Raw genomic sequence first — 16,537 nt, forward strand, 5'->3', positions numbered from 1 at the left:
AATATTTTTAAGTGGACTTCTACAACAACAATATGATAAATTACCTCCCAGTTTTGCAGACGAAGAAACTGAGGCTTAGTGCTAAGCAATTTTCCCAAGACTGAAAAACTAAGTAAAAATAGCAGAGGCACGATCCAAATCCTGCTCATTGACCTTCATGAAATCTCATTTCCCAGCTTCTGTTTCCTCTTGTGTCACATATTCAGTTGCTTAGTGGATCTCTAAGGCATCTTACAGATTTTACATTCTGTTATTCTGTGAAAGGAAAATTGCTAACATTCTAGTTTTGTTTTTGTTTTATAAGTATTACAAATTATTTTTACAGCCCTGGCATAGGCCCACTGATAATTATGTCACAATGAACATATAGGACCTTTAATTGTACAGTTCTTTTAGACACTTGAGTGCCTAGTAATGAAACACTAGAGAAGGACCAATGAGCAAATAGCAAAATAATATTATTTGCATTTTCAGTTAGTATGTGCTACAAGTGTGTACGTTTTGGCCCTTTTCTGATGAAACCATATGGCTTTTTTGGACAAAATATTCAGCAGGAAAATGAGTTAAAAGATTTAGTTCCAACCCAAATTTGCCATATTCCTGGTGCCTGGCATAGAGTAGATGACCAGTAAAAACATACTTAGTCAGTGAATAATATAATTTAAAAAGATTAAAGTAATGGAGAAAGGTCCTATGAGTTGATCATTCTTAGTTTAGAATAATGTCTTACAGAACACAAATATGCTTATCAAAGTGCTTATCAAAAGAGTGCTTATTTGTTGTTTATTAAAATCTATTTACATTGATTCATGATTTATTCAACAAAAATTTATCTGATTTCTATTATGTACGGGCACTGAACTAGTTACTGGCTTTACAATGGTGAGCAAAATAGATAAGCTCTACCTCCATAAAACTTAGGTTTCCGTGAGGAAAACAATAAAACACTAAAAATAAATTAAATTTTAAAAGGTAGCAAGTGCTCTGCTTTCATGTCAACGGTCATTTGGTGAAACTACTGAGGTGAGGGAGGGTGTTGCATGCCCCCCCACCAAACCATACACAATAAAAGTGCTTAGAAGCGTTTCACAGATAACATGTGAAAAGCGAGCAGTGTGGACCATTTATTAAAGCATAGCAGTATCTGTAACACTTAGTTAAGGGGACCCTTTAAATATAAATGACTATTTTTGGCCATAAATGTACGTCATATTAAAGAACTGATGTGAGGTCCTAGTTTGGGCATAAACACATTTGTTCATAGCCAGTGTAGTGAGACTCTAGAGTTGAATCCAGGTTGTAAGTGGTTATTTTATTTTTAGGCATTAACAGATTATGGCATTGTGCTGCTTCTCGATGCTGGAGAAACTGTGATGTTAAACACCTTCATTAACCGTGGACTCATCTATGTAGAGTTAGAGCAGTATACTTTCGCATTGGAGGTAAACCTTGTTTCCTTGCAAAAATGAACCTATTTGATATTGCATGTTCTGTTCTGAAAACTAGTGAACAAGTTTCTTTTGGTATCAAATGGCAATATTAATGAGCAATAACAACTTTAGCAAGAATTGTATTGAAGTACTTTGAATGAATAAGAGAATCTTTGCCAAGAAATCGTGTATGTTTACTTTGCTTTGATTACAGGGAAACATCTAATATGTAAAAAAAAAAATGTTTCTGATTTGATGAAGTATCAAAACACTCACCTCCCCCCAGGGAATATTTTGGCTACACACAAAACTCAATTATTTGGCAAATAGAATGATTTACGTATTGATTTATTTTGCTGCTCAGTGATAATTCTTTCTTATTCACAATTTTCCTCGTTCCCCATTGACAATATATCAAAATAAATCTGTTTGTTTTGTTTAGGGGAGAAAATAGGTGCTCAAAATAGGCTACTGGGAATAGCCTTTTTAGTGGAAACAGGCACTCAGAATTGCAATGGAAGATAGCATCTGTAGTGTATCAGAAGAAAAACGGGTGGTTTAAAATGTATTTTAATAATTAATTATTGGGGCACCAGGGTGGCTCAGTTGGTTAAGCCTCCGACTTTGGCTCAGGTCATGATCTCGCGGTTCATGAGTCCCAGCCCTGTGTCGAGCTCTGTGCTGACAGCTCAGAGCTTGCTTAGGGTTCTCTGTCTCCCTCCCTCTCTGCCCCTCCCCTGCTTGTGCTCTGTCTGGCTCTCTGTCTCTCTCCGTCTCTCCCTCTCAAAAATAAACATTAAAAAATTAAAAAAATAATTAGTTATAATTAAACAAAATTCACTATTATCATTTTTATCTTATTTGTATTTTCTCTTTTAAATTAATTTTGGAATTGATATGAGGCAAAAATTAAATAGCAATTTGAGGGTTGTAGTTAAATAGTGACATTTTGCTTTTGTGTGTCTGAAGAACCACAACAGAATAATATGGAGTGGAGTGGTCCCTAATTTTTTCACCTCCAGACATGGCTTATATTATTTTCCTATGCCTGGGAGCCATCTTTTGACATTCAGCCCCCCTCCCCCCCCCCCCGAATTACTTATTGTTAAGGAAGTGCCTGAGAAAACTTATTCTAGGCAATTTATACTGTGATGAAATGCAGTTTCAAGATTTGAACTCCTTCAGGTTTTGGTTTTGAGATACACCATTCAGAATTCTCTCAGGTAGGTAGAGCTCCATCACTTCTTTGGAGCAGGCAAGTAAGCTCTGGAACTCTGGGCACCAGTGTTGGGGTGGAGCAAGTGAGGACAGTAGGGGTTGGGAGCAAAATACCTCAGCTGCTGGAGAATTTAATATAGGACCCGTGTTATTTAACAAGTACGTATTTATTTAGTACTTAATAAAATCTTTCAACTAAGAAGTACTGGGGCAAGATTTGAGCTCCAATCTTTCTTGATTCCAAATCCTATGTTCTCTCTGAAAAAGCAGGGTACTGGCATTGGCATTGAAGCCTTGGGAATCAGGAAGACCAGAGTTCCAGTTCTTGAGGACCTCATGGTCTCAGGGGAATCATTCTGGACCCTTCTCTTTCTTTACCCCACATCTAACTCATGAGCAAGTCCAATCAGCTCTACTGTCGAAGCATATTTTGAATTCATCACTTCTCATTTTTGCCACTGCTGTCCTCCTAATTCAGGCCTTTGCCATCTCTTCCCTGGACTCCTGTAGTAGCTTCTTAATTGCCTTTCTGCTTTTGCTCTTGTTCCTCTACATGCTGTTCTTCACACAGCAGCCAGAGAGACCTCTTAAAAACATAAAGAAGATCAAGTTATTCCTTTGTTCAAAACCTTCCAGTGGCTTCTCATCACATTGAGCATAAAATATGAATCCTTGACTATGGCCAGCCAAGACCCTACATGGTCTGACTGTTGCCCATTGATCTGCCTTCATGGTCAAATGCTCTTCTTTTCTTCACGCAAGTCACTCCACTCTGGCCTTTTGCTTTTGCTTGGAAATGGCAGGCTCCCTTCCTGCCTCAGAGCCCTCACACAAGCGATTCCCTAAGCAAGCACGGAACACTCTTCCCACTGATCTGTCTGTGGTGCCTATCTTGCTTTCATTTCAGTTTCTGCCCAAATGTGGCCTCCTTAGTAAAAAAGACCATAGATTAATTAAAATCCAATGTTTAAAAACTTAAAATAAATCAAAATAAGTCTAGAAAGGGAAAACACAGGGACAGAAAACAGAGAAAACCAGCAGAAAACAAATAATAAAATCGTAGACCTGAATCTAATCATATCAGATGTTACATTAAATGGAAATGGGCAAAATGTGCCAATTAAAATAATGAGAATATCAGATTGGAATTTTTAAAAAGCCCCAACTATATTCTGGCTATAAGAAATATACTTTAAATGATATAAATAGGTAAAAGTCTAGGAAAAAAGCATGCCCTGCAACCACTAATTAAAAGTAAAAACAAGAAAAAAAGTTTTTTTTCATGTAAAGTAAAAAAATTAGTTTAAAAACTAAATTAAAAAATGCAAGTTGAAAAAAACCCAGTGAAAGTATATGACTTTTAATATTAAGATGGCTAAATAAAACAAGCAAGAGAAACAGTCTTAAAACTTCCCAGGGAAAATTTTTTAGTGGGAGTAATTGATTAATAGTGAGGTTAAGTAGGATGAGTACTGAAAACTTATTAGTTAATTGAAAGTTGTATGACCTTCATAAGAACACGTTGACCAGGAAGTAGAATGCAGCATTTAGACTGGCATTGTTTAGGAAGTTAATAGTTAAGCTGGTTGGATTAAGAACATTTGTTTATCCCTTTGTCCTCTTGAAAACCTACCAGGAAGACAGTAAAGGAATAAAAAATATATAATTCCACAAAGTTCAAGATAGTGGAAAAGAGTTGTTCATGGCACCCCAAACTACTACTAAAGATTTTAGTACCTCAAACTTAAAAATAAATGAGTACCAAGGTTCCTACACTTGAGTGAAGTAAAACAGAGACTGAAACCAACAAATGCATGGCCATAGGTATATGGGATGGTGGCAGGAGGTGTGAGGTGCATGGAGCGATGGTGTAAGATAGCTAAGTATTATCCTATGGTGGAAGTTAAACCTGATAGGATACTCATGTTATTTAGAAATTGGAAGGTAAATAGCAAAACAAAAAACAGCAAGTTGTAAAAAGAATTGCCTCTGGGGAGTGGGAATCAAGTAAGGAGAGGGGGAACAGGAGGTCACTGTAAGCTTTCTAGTTTTATTAGACCCTATACACTGTATACACAGGTTGCTTTGATAAGAATAAAAATAAATAAACAACAAATGTCTTTAGAGGCAGTTTACAAATTGCAAAATAAAATTGGCCTTATTTTTTTCTTAATTTTTTAAATGTTTATTATATATATTTAAGAGAGAGAGACAGAGAACGAGCAGAGTAAGGCAGAGAGAGAGGGAGACACAGAATCTGAAGCAGGCTTCAGGCTCTGAGCTGTCAGCACAGAGCCCAACACGGGGCTCGACCTCACGAACAATGAGATCATGACCTGAGCTGAAGTTGGACACTCAACCAGCTAAGCCACACAGGCACCCCTAAAATTGGCCTTATTAAACAACAAGTAGAAGTTGAGGGAATGTGGAGACATGGCAGCCATTGGTGTTGACCATGCTTTCAAGGAGATGTTCTTTCGAGGACAAGAACTAGAATGACAGGGCATGTGTAGTTTGATAGTGGGAGGATTGAGGGAAGGCACGTTAGGGTGGGGCAGTGAGACAAGGATTAAAGGTACAGAAAACAGCAGGACTATGATGGAGCAGGTATCCAGAAGAGACAGGAACGAATGAGGTCCCAGCCCACCCTCTGACACAGAAAGCAAGACAGTGTGGGTGCAGGTCTTTACAAATAAACTCAAATCAGTGGAGGGAATGAGAGTTGGGACTTTGCTTTGTGTAAAAATGACTTGGCATGGTTTGTTATTTATGATCTCCATATTAAAGAAAAGATTAATGCAGATGAGAAAAATAATAAAAATGCCGATAGCTTTATTTTGAGTAATGCTAACAGTCATCATTTATGTCTATTGCTGATCATTAATGTCTAATTACCATATAGTGTAATACTGGTTATATATATAAAGTCAGGTTGACATTTATAAATTTTATCTGATTACAAAACGGAAATTGGTATTCTCAACCTTTTAGGTTTATGATCACTCCCCACAACTCCTCAAATTAATAGGAACATTTAAGTAAATCTCACACTTACAAATTTGCCTCTATTTTAGCCAAATGATCCTTCTAGAGGAGTTAGCTACCAGCATATTTGATTAGATTATATTTGATTAGACAATGACTTTCTTATTTTCTCCTGAATATTTCCATTTGGTATCAAAATTTACTTCAGGAATCTAAGTGGGTAACCCATATTCGCGGGTTGGTCTCGGTAACTAATACCTTCCTCCCCCAGTAGGATCGCAGAATGCTCATTTGACCCCACTACTCCATCTTTCACCCCAGTATTTGCAGAAAATTCATTCTATCCCCAAAAGACAGCCAGCTTCCCTCTGGCACAGCCCTGGAAGGTTGTGGAAGAAAGATGGGAAGGAGATAGAAAAGGGGGAACAGAGAAGGACAGGGAGACGATCTGTTAAGCTTAGCCCATCTCCGGCACCTACTAGAGGACAACGTTAGGGCCACAGCATCAGATTTAGCACTTTTAATTCTCTTAACAGCCTCTTCCCCAGGGTCATTCAAGTCTATCCTAGCTGACTTCTCTAACTCAAAATCGTGGGGTTAGAGTTTACATTGCTCCCTCTCAGGAGGCTTCTAGGATTCCTGCACAAAATGATACACTCCTTCCCAGAAGTGTGGATTCCAAAGGTAGGAGTAGCCTTAGCTAATCCACATGAAAGGACCAGTTATACGCTTTAACTGGGCCTGAGTATCTGCTTGTCTTATAGACATGTATTGCCAAAGCTTGTCTCCAAGTGAATTTCTCTTTCTATCTAGATGAGGATGTTTCTGTTGATGTGCACTCAGAAAACAAAAACAAAAACAAAAAACAATTAAAAGAAAGCAAATGAAATATCTCCTTACACACATCAGGGCAAAACCACAAAGGTTCCGGATCCCGGAACCAGTCCCGCCTGCCCTCAGTGCGGGTGTAGGTGGTGTGTCAGGGAAGGTGCAAATATCTCCTTACACACATCAGGCCAAAACCACAAGGAAAGTGGAGACTAGTAGCGTAAGATTCCGAGTGAGTTTTCAGTTATGGGTTTCCTCTGCTCCATCGATTCTCACTAGCTGTGATGCTAAAAGGAAAAAAAAAGTTTTAGGAAGATGTATATGTTTAATGTTTGTGTTAAGTATGTTTGTGGTAGAATCAAAGTTAGAAGGAAGTTTAAGAAAGCACAGAAGATCATGTTGCAAAATTAACAAAGCCCTGTAAAACTGTTTCAGGATTTTAAACAAGCTGCGCTGATAAGCAAGACTAATGTGAGCCTTTGTCAAGCCACTGCCATGTGCCATCACAGGTACGGAGTGCAATGTATGTTGACATGAAAGCAGGTAGGACCAACACATTTATAGTAATGATAGAAGAATAGAAGAAACAGAGGAAAATGCTGTGGAAGTAACAGAGTACAAAAATGGGGAGAGACACGAAGACTCCCTATGAAGTAGTGGGGGGCACACCTGAATGTGTCATTAGCACCCTTCTACCTTCCAATAAGTGATTTAGCCAAGTGTAGAAGAAAATACCTGTATCATGGCATTGCGGTACCCACCTGCTACACCCCAGGACAGGACCTTGGTAATATACTGAATAAAATCATGCATAGCTTGAAATAGCTAAAAATAAAATCAAATTAATTAATTTTGTTCATAAAATGGAACTAGCTTTTAAAAAGCATGTTTCTTGAAGAGAGGGTGATTTCAAAAAGTAATACATTTTCAAGAATATTTTGCATTTAGAAAACATAGTTCTAAATCTAAAACCAATTACAATAATACCAGTAAATATCCACAAAATACAATGAAATCTGCAAAAAAAAAAAAAAAAAAACACCCATATTACTAAAACATTGTTACCTGTTTCTGGGGATATTATAAACATAAGTAAGTTATAGAAGAGGAGAAAAGAGCAGTTACATAGGCTAAAATACAGATGGTGATCAGTTAATAACTTAGATAGTATTGGGGGTACCTGGGTGGCTTAATCAGTTAAGTGTCTGACTTCGGCTCAGGTCATGATCTCACGGTTTGTGAGTTTGAGACCCCATCGGGCTCTGTGCTAACAGCTCAGAGCCTGGATCCTGTTTCAGATTCTGTGTTTCCCTCTCTCTCTGCCCCTACCCCACTCACACTCTGTCTTTCTCTCTCTAAAAAATAAATAAACACTGAAAAAAACTTAGATAGTATTAGAGTAGATATATTTTGTTAACTATAGTGTTTCTACATATACATTTAGCATCTAAAAATTAATTTCTGGTCATTTTGCTTTTAAAAGCATAGAGGTTCACACATGAAGATTTTAATGTGGAATAAAATGTATTTGAGTAAGTGATAGTTTACAGCATTATTTTTCATGAAACAATAGCAATTAATTGGAAGGGAAATTAGGATATTCATAAATTATGTAGACTAAGCTGTGTAAATATCCAATTTAGAGAATAGAATACAGTTTGAATTATTTAGGAAATCAACATTCTATTTTTCCCTTTAGGACATAGGTAGTACAGCTACATTTCCCTGTGAGAGTAAGACTTTTTTTTTTTTTTAACAAACATAGTAATCTAATAACTGGTACTTGTGAAAGGCATCACTGCGTTAAAAAGCATTTATTTTTCTATAGACAGCAAAACATAGTCACACCACTGTCTGTGTTAATCCAGCAACCTTTGCATAACCCATCTCTTTAGGTAATTGTCATTCTTAAAGAGAGATGGACTAATGATGACTGATGTGTTTGTTTTGGTGGGTGAGTGCAGACCAAAAATGTCTGAGGTCATTGTATTCTCTTAAAATTAAAAAAAAAGACTCCAAAATTTTTCCTAACCTCATTCCTATGTTTAGCAACTATTAGAGACAGTAAGTTCTCTCTCTGTCAGTTCCCGATCTCTTTTATGAAATGTAATCACTGAGTCTATATGGCAGAGCCTCCTTAAGCTGATACTGCTTTGCAATTCCAAATAACCCAACTTTCATCAGCCGACTGGAATCTCTATTGTCCTTTAATAAAAGTAGAATTTAAATCAACAGTAAAGCCCTGATAACTCAACAGTCCCAATTCCATGTGGTTTCAGTTTTACTGAATTTGGCAATAAGGAATGTTTAGTGATTGGTTGTATTTATTTCAGGAAACGTATTTTTGCTTTTCAAGGTATGCCATAACATACTTTTACCACAGCAGCATGGTTTCTAAGTATTGAGATTCATTATTGATGTCTTCTAGCGGGGAAAGTAAAAGTTTTTTCATTTGGAAAATTCAAAAAAAAGAAAAAGGAATAAATCTTTAAATTTTAGGACTTTGATCTTTGAACTCATGGGGTTGCAGACTTTTGAAGTATGCCTTTGTATATCTCTGGCTCTCACTCTTGTCGTTGCTAGGAGACAACATTCCTTAGGCTGAATATCCTACTTGTTGTCCAATTTGGTCACTAAGAGTGTTATGGTAGAGTTAATTTTTAGATCTCTTTGAGAAAGCCACCTTCAGATTAAAAAAAAAAATGGCGCAGAGAGAAAGCCTGATTTACTCAGAATTATATATCCTATCCACTTTTTACTCTGGCACATTTATTTTTCTATTCTTACATTTGCATAAAATATTTTTGAATCCTGGACTCTGCAAACCACATTCTTTAGTTTTGGGAGGTATTTATGATTTATTTGTACAACTCAGTAGCGCACATCTGGTCACGTATGTGATTAATTTGAAAATGCAGTGGACCTTTGTATCTGTGGCCTCACCTGCACACTCAGCACATGGTCCATAGTTATGGACATTGTAATGAAAATCATGCATCTTCCCCAGTGATCACGTTATTTTTAAATTTATAAAAGCACATTTTATTTTAGAAAAACTAATTTAATATACTTTTATATATATTTGTAATTGATGCTTAACAATTTATGTCTTGATTAATATGTATCCTGATAGAACATAGATACTCTACCAGTTGTTTACTATTGTTTCCCAATTGTTTAACTACATGTGATTATTCAACAAGAGCTTCAATCTAGGATATTGTGTGATATTGACATCTTCAGAAAAATGAAATTGCTATGTCTATAGTGGTATCTGTGTCATTTCTTTTTCTGTCTCTGGGAAGACAGAAGTCTCTGGGAAGTCTCTGGTTTTGGCACTGTCCACCTCCTCTGGACTTAATTTTTAGTCATTGTCAGCTTTGAAGAACTTGCGAGGTGTCTTTCAAAGTTCCTTTCAAGCTTTAAGCTTCAATAATTATTTACTTAGCCCGAATAGACTAGGTGCTCATTCAACTTTAGGGCTGATAACTAGATAGGTATAGAAAAATAGCTTTGATTTATTGCCTCATTTTTTCTTTTAAAATTTGTTAGTTTAGGGACACCTGGGTAGCTCAGTTAGTTAGGCATCTGACTTTTGATTTCTGTTCAGGTATGCTCTCACAGTTTGTGGGTTCAAGCCCCATGTCAGGCTCTGTGCTGACAGTGCAGAGCCTGGTTGAGATTCTCTCTCTCTCTCTCTCTCTCTCTCTCTCTCTCTCTCTCTGCCCCTCCCCAGCTCATGCTCTCTCTCTCTCTCAAAATAAATATCTGATAAGGGGTTAATATCTAATATATATAAAGAATTTATACAACTCAACACCAACCCCTCCCTCCCCCAAATAATTAGATCAAAAATAGGCAGGGAACTTGCATAGATATTTTTCCAAAGAAAACATACAGATGCCAAAGGGTACATGAAAAGATGCTCAACATCACTTATCACCAGGGACATGCAACTCAAAACCACAATGAGAGATTACCTCACACCCGTCAGAATGGCTAGTACCAAAAAGACAATAACAAGTGTTGGCGAGGATGTGGACAAAAGGGAACCCTCATGGTGCACTGCTTAGAATGTAAATTGGTGAAACCAGTGTGGAAAACATTAAGGAATTTCCTTAAAAAATTAAAAATAGAAATACCATATGATCCAGTGATTCCATTACTTTACCCAAAGAAAACAAAAACATTAATTTGAAAAGATCTGTGCAGCCCTATGTTTATTGCAGCATATTTACAATAACCAAGATATGGAAGTAACCCAAATGCCCTTCAATAGATGAATGGATAAAGAATATGTGGTACACACACACACACACACACACACACACACACACACACTGGAATTACTCAGCCATAAGAAAGAATGCCATTTGCAACAACATAGATGGACCTAGAGGGTATTATGCTAAGTCGAATAGATCAGGCAGAGAATGACAAATGTGGAAGTTAAAAAACAAAACAAATGAGCAAACAAACAAAAACAGAAACAGACTCCTAACTACAGAGAACAAATTGGTGGTTTCCAGAAAGGACAGGGATGGGGAATGGGCAAAATAGGTGAAGGGGATTGAGAGGTACAAAGGAAAACAGAATGCGTTATCCACTTTTAGAATGATTCCTGTAAGCAGTGAGACTGCAGCCTCAGGCATTGTTACCCTATATTCAGTGAACTTTTACCTCTCCAATAGTGCCAGTAATCAGGAGAGAAGCACAATTTCACTGTAAACTACTGAGGGAAGTGAACCTGTGTTTTCTTAGTAACAATCCACAGAGAGAACTCAGTGGGTACCAACTGACTCATGTATGTGAATGTTCACTTTTGCCTGCCTATACTAGAAGGAAGGACTAGCTAGCTTCCTGGTATTTCACTGTTGATTCTTGTATGATCTTCTGACAGAACACCTGATGCCCCATGTTTGGGGAGTGTTTGCCAAAACATGCAGCAAATATCCTAAGTACCACAATTATTCTTCATGGCTTAGGCATTAAACAATATTGAATCACGTTGTGAGAAACTGAATTACTTTTCAGCCTCAAACTGAATTCTTTCTCAAACCTTATGAATACATCAAGGGCAAAGTCTCAGCCAAAATCTAGTCTTAATAACTTTCCAACACTTTGTAATAGAACTCCGGTTCAGTTTTCTACAGACCATAGTATCCAACTCCAATAGCTATTTATTTTTACGGTTGCTTTCTATTTATGGTATGAAATATTAATTTTCTACTTACGGGATTGAAATTAAGTTGTCTTTTAAAATAAATTGAGTTAAGGGGTGCCTGGGTGGCTCAGTCGGTTAAGCGTCTGACTTTGGCTCAGGTCATGATCTCACAGTTTGTGAGTTTGAGTGAGTTTGTGAGTTTGTGAGTCAGGCTCTGTGCTGACAGCTCACAGCCTACAGCCTGCTTCACATTCTGTCTTCCTCTCTCTCTGCCCCTACCCCACTCATGCTGTCTCTCTCTCTCTCTCTCAAAAATAAACATTAAAAAAAAAATAAATTGAGTTAAGTAAAAAACAGTGATTTGGCCTAAAGAAAAATGTTCAGTAAATGATAGCGTAGGTAGAACATAGGGCAGCTGTCGCAAGGGAGGGGCTGAAGTTTGGGGAACACTATAAAGAGATATTCCTGAGTAATATCTAGGAGATGACAGTCTAAAATAGTTTCCCTGGGCTCCATGTATTTTATGAAGGAAAAATTAGTAAAGTAGTGGTGCATCTTGTTAAATTTTGAGACCGTTTTGAGAAGTAATGAAGAAGAGGCTGGGAGAAAGATGGCCATCTTTATTGAGGGTTTCTTTGCTCAGTGGTTTTCACACGTGCTCATTTGCTCTTCAGAACAATTTTGAAAAATTAATATTAATTTACACATTCAGGTTTACGTCTGAGCTTTCTTCTGACTACACTGTTGAGATATGAGATCTTGTGCACCAACAGTAGGTAGATTTAAAGCAAAGAATGTGAGCAGAGATGACCACATGAAAAAGCGTGACGTTTGAGGTTATGGTTTACCCAAGTCTGAATCCTAGATATTGTACACTGTTGAACGTCACTATGCTATTTACTGCACACAGACTTTTCTGAGCCATTTTCTTTTCATCTACAAAATGTAGAAAATTATAACTAGCTTAAGAATTGTTGGAGGGATTAAGTGAAATAGCATAGGTAAAGCATTTAGCACAGTACGTGGTATGTAAGAAGTTACTCAGTGTTAGCTCCCTCATTCTAGAGACTGAATATAATTATTAGATATGCATATACGATGGAAAAGTGACTATATCTGCCCACGAACAAATATTTGATTATTTTACTAGCTCTCATCCTACCACAAGAGAATAATTAGGGATGAGAGATAGAGTTATCATTTATTCACATGTGTTCACATTTTTTTTCTTTTTTTTTCTTTTCACTTTTTTTTTCTTTTCTCCTTTCCTGGTGTCATAAAGAAAGCATTTCCCTTTATAGAAGATCTGATATAGGCCTGCCATGTGATAAAAATTTGGTTCCTTTCATTGTATAAGGAAGTGTGAAATACATAAATACATTTATTTTAATCTGATTTAAATAGTGTATTTTCATCATTAATAGTGTATGTTTTTCTGTACTGGCCGCTGATAGCTGTTAAAAACAAGTTCGGGAATGCCATTCATACTTGTATAGTTCTGAAAAAAGAACTTTAGAATATCATCCCAACATATTCTGCCTTTTTCCTTTCACCAAAATCTTCAAAGACCCTGTCAGTCTTCCTTAGGTCATATGAACTCATCCACTCACTTCCTATGATGGATAATAAAAATGAAAGATTTTTTTATAAGGGTCAATGCAAATCTTCATGGATAAATTATATACAGAAAAGCACTTAGAAAATACATCAGAAAACATCAATATTTTCATTTATTTTCAGAAATAAGGAGTTTGAAGAAGCTGTTGATTTCTTCACCTGGGCTCTTAAAATTGATCCATGTTTTCTGGATGCTTATGTTGGACGGGGGAATTCTTACATGGAATACGGCCATGATGAAGCTACCAAACAAGCACAGAAGGACTTTCTTAAAGTGTTGCGCATTAATCCAACATACACAAAAGCCAGAATTAGTTTAGGCTATAATTTACAGGTAGTATTCTATAATAACATATTAGTTCATAAAAACTCCTTTTGGAAAAAGGAGAAGAATATATTTGGCCCTTTACTGGTGATTAGGATACATGTTATTTCCTTGGTTATGTACATTTTACCTTTCCCTTAAGGTTAGAGCAGCAGTGAGAAGCGAGGGTTTATTAGTCACAGGGAGGCTGCCTGGGGACCACACTCAGGGGCCTGGTGCATAGTGAGGTGATGACCCTTCAAACCTGAGATTCCTTAACACCTGTGCCCTGCCTTACCTTACCCCCACACTTATATCTTTTGAAATTTGCCTGATGGGTTTCACATATAACAAACCTGGCTAACATTTGTTTCACTAACCTGTATTGGACCCCAGAGCTATTGTCCTGTTGAATTAATGAAAAGCTAATGGGTGAGAATAAGCAATGGGTGAGAGTTTTGAAGTGGACTTTAGCCATACAATGGGTCAGATAACCACTGTACAGGGATTCAGGTCATCTTCCAAATGGCAGTGAGTGAGAACTTACTGGGCAGGCAAGAGACTAGGTGTTTGTCCTTTCAGCAAGATGGGAAAGTATTACTCTCTGTGTCACTACACAGGTCTCTGAGTGGTTTCTGGAACACACTGACCTGACCCATGCACTCACAAACCTATTTGCACTAATAATATATGTAGCGACATCCTTGGAATAAAGTGCTAAGTGTGCTTTATATTCCATGAAGAGGAACTGAGTAATTAAATTTTTCTTCTCTTTTTTAAAATCTTTTTTCAATATTCAAAGTTTTAGATAATGGACAACAAATATGTTCAAAATATTGTAATTTGCAGAAATTCTTATTAATCTGCAATTACAGTTGATTTTTTTAAATTTGAAAATAAATGAGTTTGGCTGATCTAATAATATTAATAACGTTGGAGTTGATTGTTAGGATTGGCAGCTATAGTGAAGTGTGCCCAAGAACTTATAATAAGGGAAATAAGATGGCCCTCTGAGACTTAAACATAAAATTAGCCATTATTGGATCACAGTAGAAATTTGCAAAGTCAGCTTGAAGAGACAGGATGACTTCCAAAGCTGCTAGAGCTGATTGCAATCCAATGAAATGTGTTAACATTGTCATGCATTGCATTCAAAAGGCATTTTACTGAGCACCTATATAGGATAAGAATTGCTCTAGGCCTAGTGATATGCAGTAAACCAAATATACTTGGTTCTTCTTTTAGAGTTTACTGCCTACTAGAGAGATGAGTAGCAATCATGTGAATAATTATTTAATTATACTTATGATAAGTGCAACAAAGGAAAAAGATGTGTTTTAGGACAACTTATAACAAGTGAACTTAGATTTGTTGAAGGGGTAAGGGAGGGCTTTTTGAGAAATTAACAATTAAAGGGAGTGTGAAAGACTAGTAATCCGTCAGAATTAAGAATTGGGGCTAAGATACAGTGAACAACCCATTAGAACGTCTTGTGAAAAAACAGAGGGCCCAAGTGGATGGAATGTTACGGGAAGAAGAGAGTGTTGTAGGACAAGGCTAGAGAATTGGAAAATGACTGGAGGTGAAGGCCTTTCAGGCCAGTTAAAAATGCTAATATAATTAACCAAAGCAGTGACATCAGAGTTTTGTTTTATGAAGATCTCACTTTGTATATATCAACCTGAAAGAAGATTGAGAAACATCAGTATGAGGAAGGATTGAGTCAGGAAAGGAAGGACTTAGAAGAGTTACAGAGGTTCATCCAATTTCTGCTCAGGGGAAGGAGTAACCATTTGTTCAACAAAGATTTCTCTACTGTGTGCCTAGCACTAGCGATATAGAAGTTAGCCAAAACAGATGTCAGAAATAGATGACAGATATCCTGTTGTGAGGCTGTCTGCAGCTTAATATTCTTATTCTTGTTTCTCAAATGAATTTGTCGTGACAGTGCTGATTTTCACATAATTTGTACAGAGGCAGAAGATTTGCTGGTTAAACAGTGTATAGTTAAAATATTAGTTTTATGTAAGAGTCATTGGGCTCAGTTTGGTGTATGTGGGGCAGCTTCTGGCAAGGTGGATTTTTAACCTATGAGAATAAAGGACAGACAGACTCTGGACCTCCATGAATTTATCAGCTCACTGCCTTATGGTGATGAGGTATTTAGTTGCTAGCTGGTCTTCCCTTGGAAATACTTGGACATCTTTCAGTTAACAGCACCCCTCTCCTAACCTTTGTTCTTATTTTCCAGTTGCTGCTAAGGTTTGTATGAACAGATACTTGGTAGATTTGAATGCATTTTTCCATGAAATATGTGTAGTGATTCTAAAATTCTAGATGCTGGTAAAATCTGTCAAAATAGGTTTTACGCTATTAGTTTATTCTCAACACATTTATTTTGTTATTTTCATTATGTATATGTTATGTATAGCTGGAGAGTCAATGCCAAGGAATAAATACAATCCCTACCTGTGTGTGTATGGAGCTCAAGTAAACCTCATGGTGGTGATTGTCAGAAGCATTAGTGTTCTCCAAGATTGGCATAAGAGATGACTCTGACAAGTAGATTTATTTTAATTAATTAAAATGTTAGTATAAATACTCAGAGGTAATTTAGTCAATTGAGTGCACTCACAGTACAATCTACTTTTTTTTTTAATATCTTGGATTTAGCACAATATAAATTGGCCCTTACTGAAGGCTTTAACTGATTAAGTTAGAACCATAAACATTTGTCACATTATAGACAATTTCTAACTTGTCATGTTATAGACAATTTCTAACTTCCTGTAAATGAAACCTTATTTTAGGCCCAAGGAAAATTCCAGAAGGCTTGGAATCACTTTACCGTTGCCATAGAAGTTGATCCAAAATGCTGCTTAGCCTATGAAGGAAGAGCTGTGGTCTCTCTTCAGATGGGTGATAATTTTGCTGCAATTCAAGACATTAATGCTGCCATAAAGGTAAAAATGCACTTAGATTATATTATCA

The 16,537-nt window shown here is 36.8% G+C and overlaps 1 protein-coding gene across 9 annotated transcripts in view; it reads left to right on the forward strand.

Annotated features, from left to right (window-relative positions):
* The window catches only part of TTC6 (tetratricopeptide repeat domain 6), a 220,081-nt gene that overhangs the window by 189,836 nt on the left and 13,708 nt on the right, over positions 1-16,537 (forward strand). For 8 of the 9 annotated variants that reach the window (XR_007153077.1, XM_047863339.1, XM_047863343.1 and 5 more), the window contains 4 exons: positions 1,323-1,442; positions 6,897-6,970; positions 13,366-13,576; positions 16,357-16,509. Coding sequence is in view for 7 of the 9 variants with exons in the window: in XM_047863339.1 (XP_047719295.1) it covers positions 1,323-1,442; positions 6,897-6,970; positions 13,366-13,576; positions 16,357-16,509 (558 nt within the window). In the remaining 2 variants the exon portion in view is untranslated. The remainder of the gene's footprint in view (positions 1-1,322; positions 1,443-6,896; positions 6,971-13,365; positions 13,577-16,356; positions 16,510-16,537) is intronic. The other variant, XR_007153078.1, reaches the window with a different exon arrangement.

This window comes from Prionailurus viverrinus, chromosome B3 (genome assembly GCF_022837055.1).
Source record: "Prionailurus viverrinus isolate Anna chromosome B3, UM_Priviv_1.0, whole genome shotgun sequence".
Classification (NCBI taxonomy): domain Eukaryota; kingdom Metazoa; phylum Chordata; class Mammalia; order Carnivora; family Felidae; genus Prionailurus; species Prionailurus viverrinus.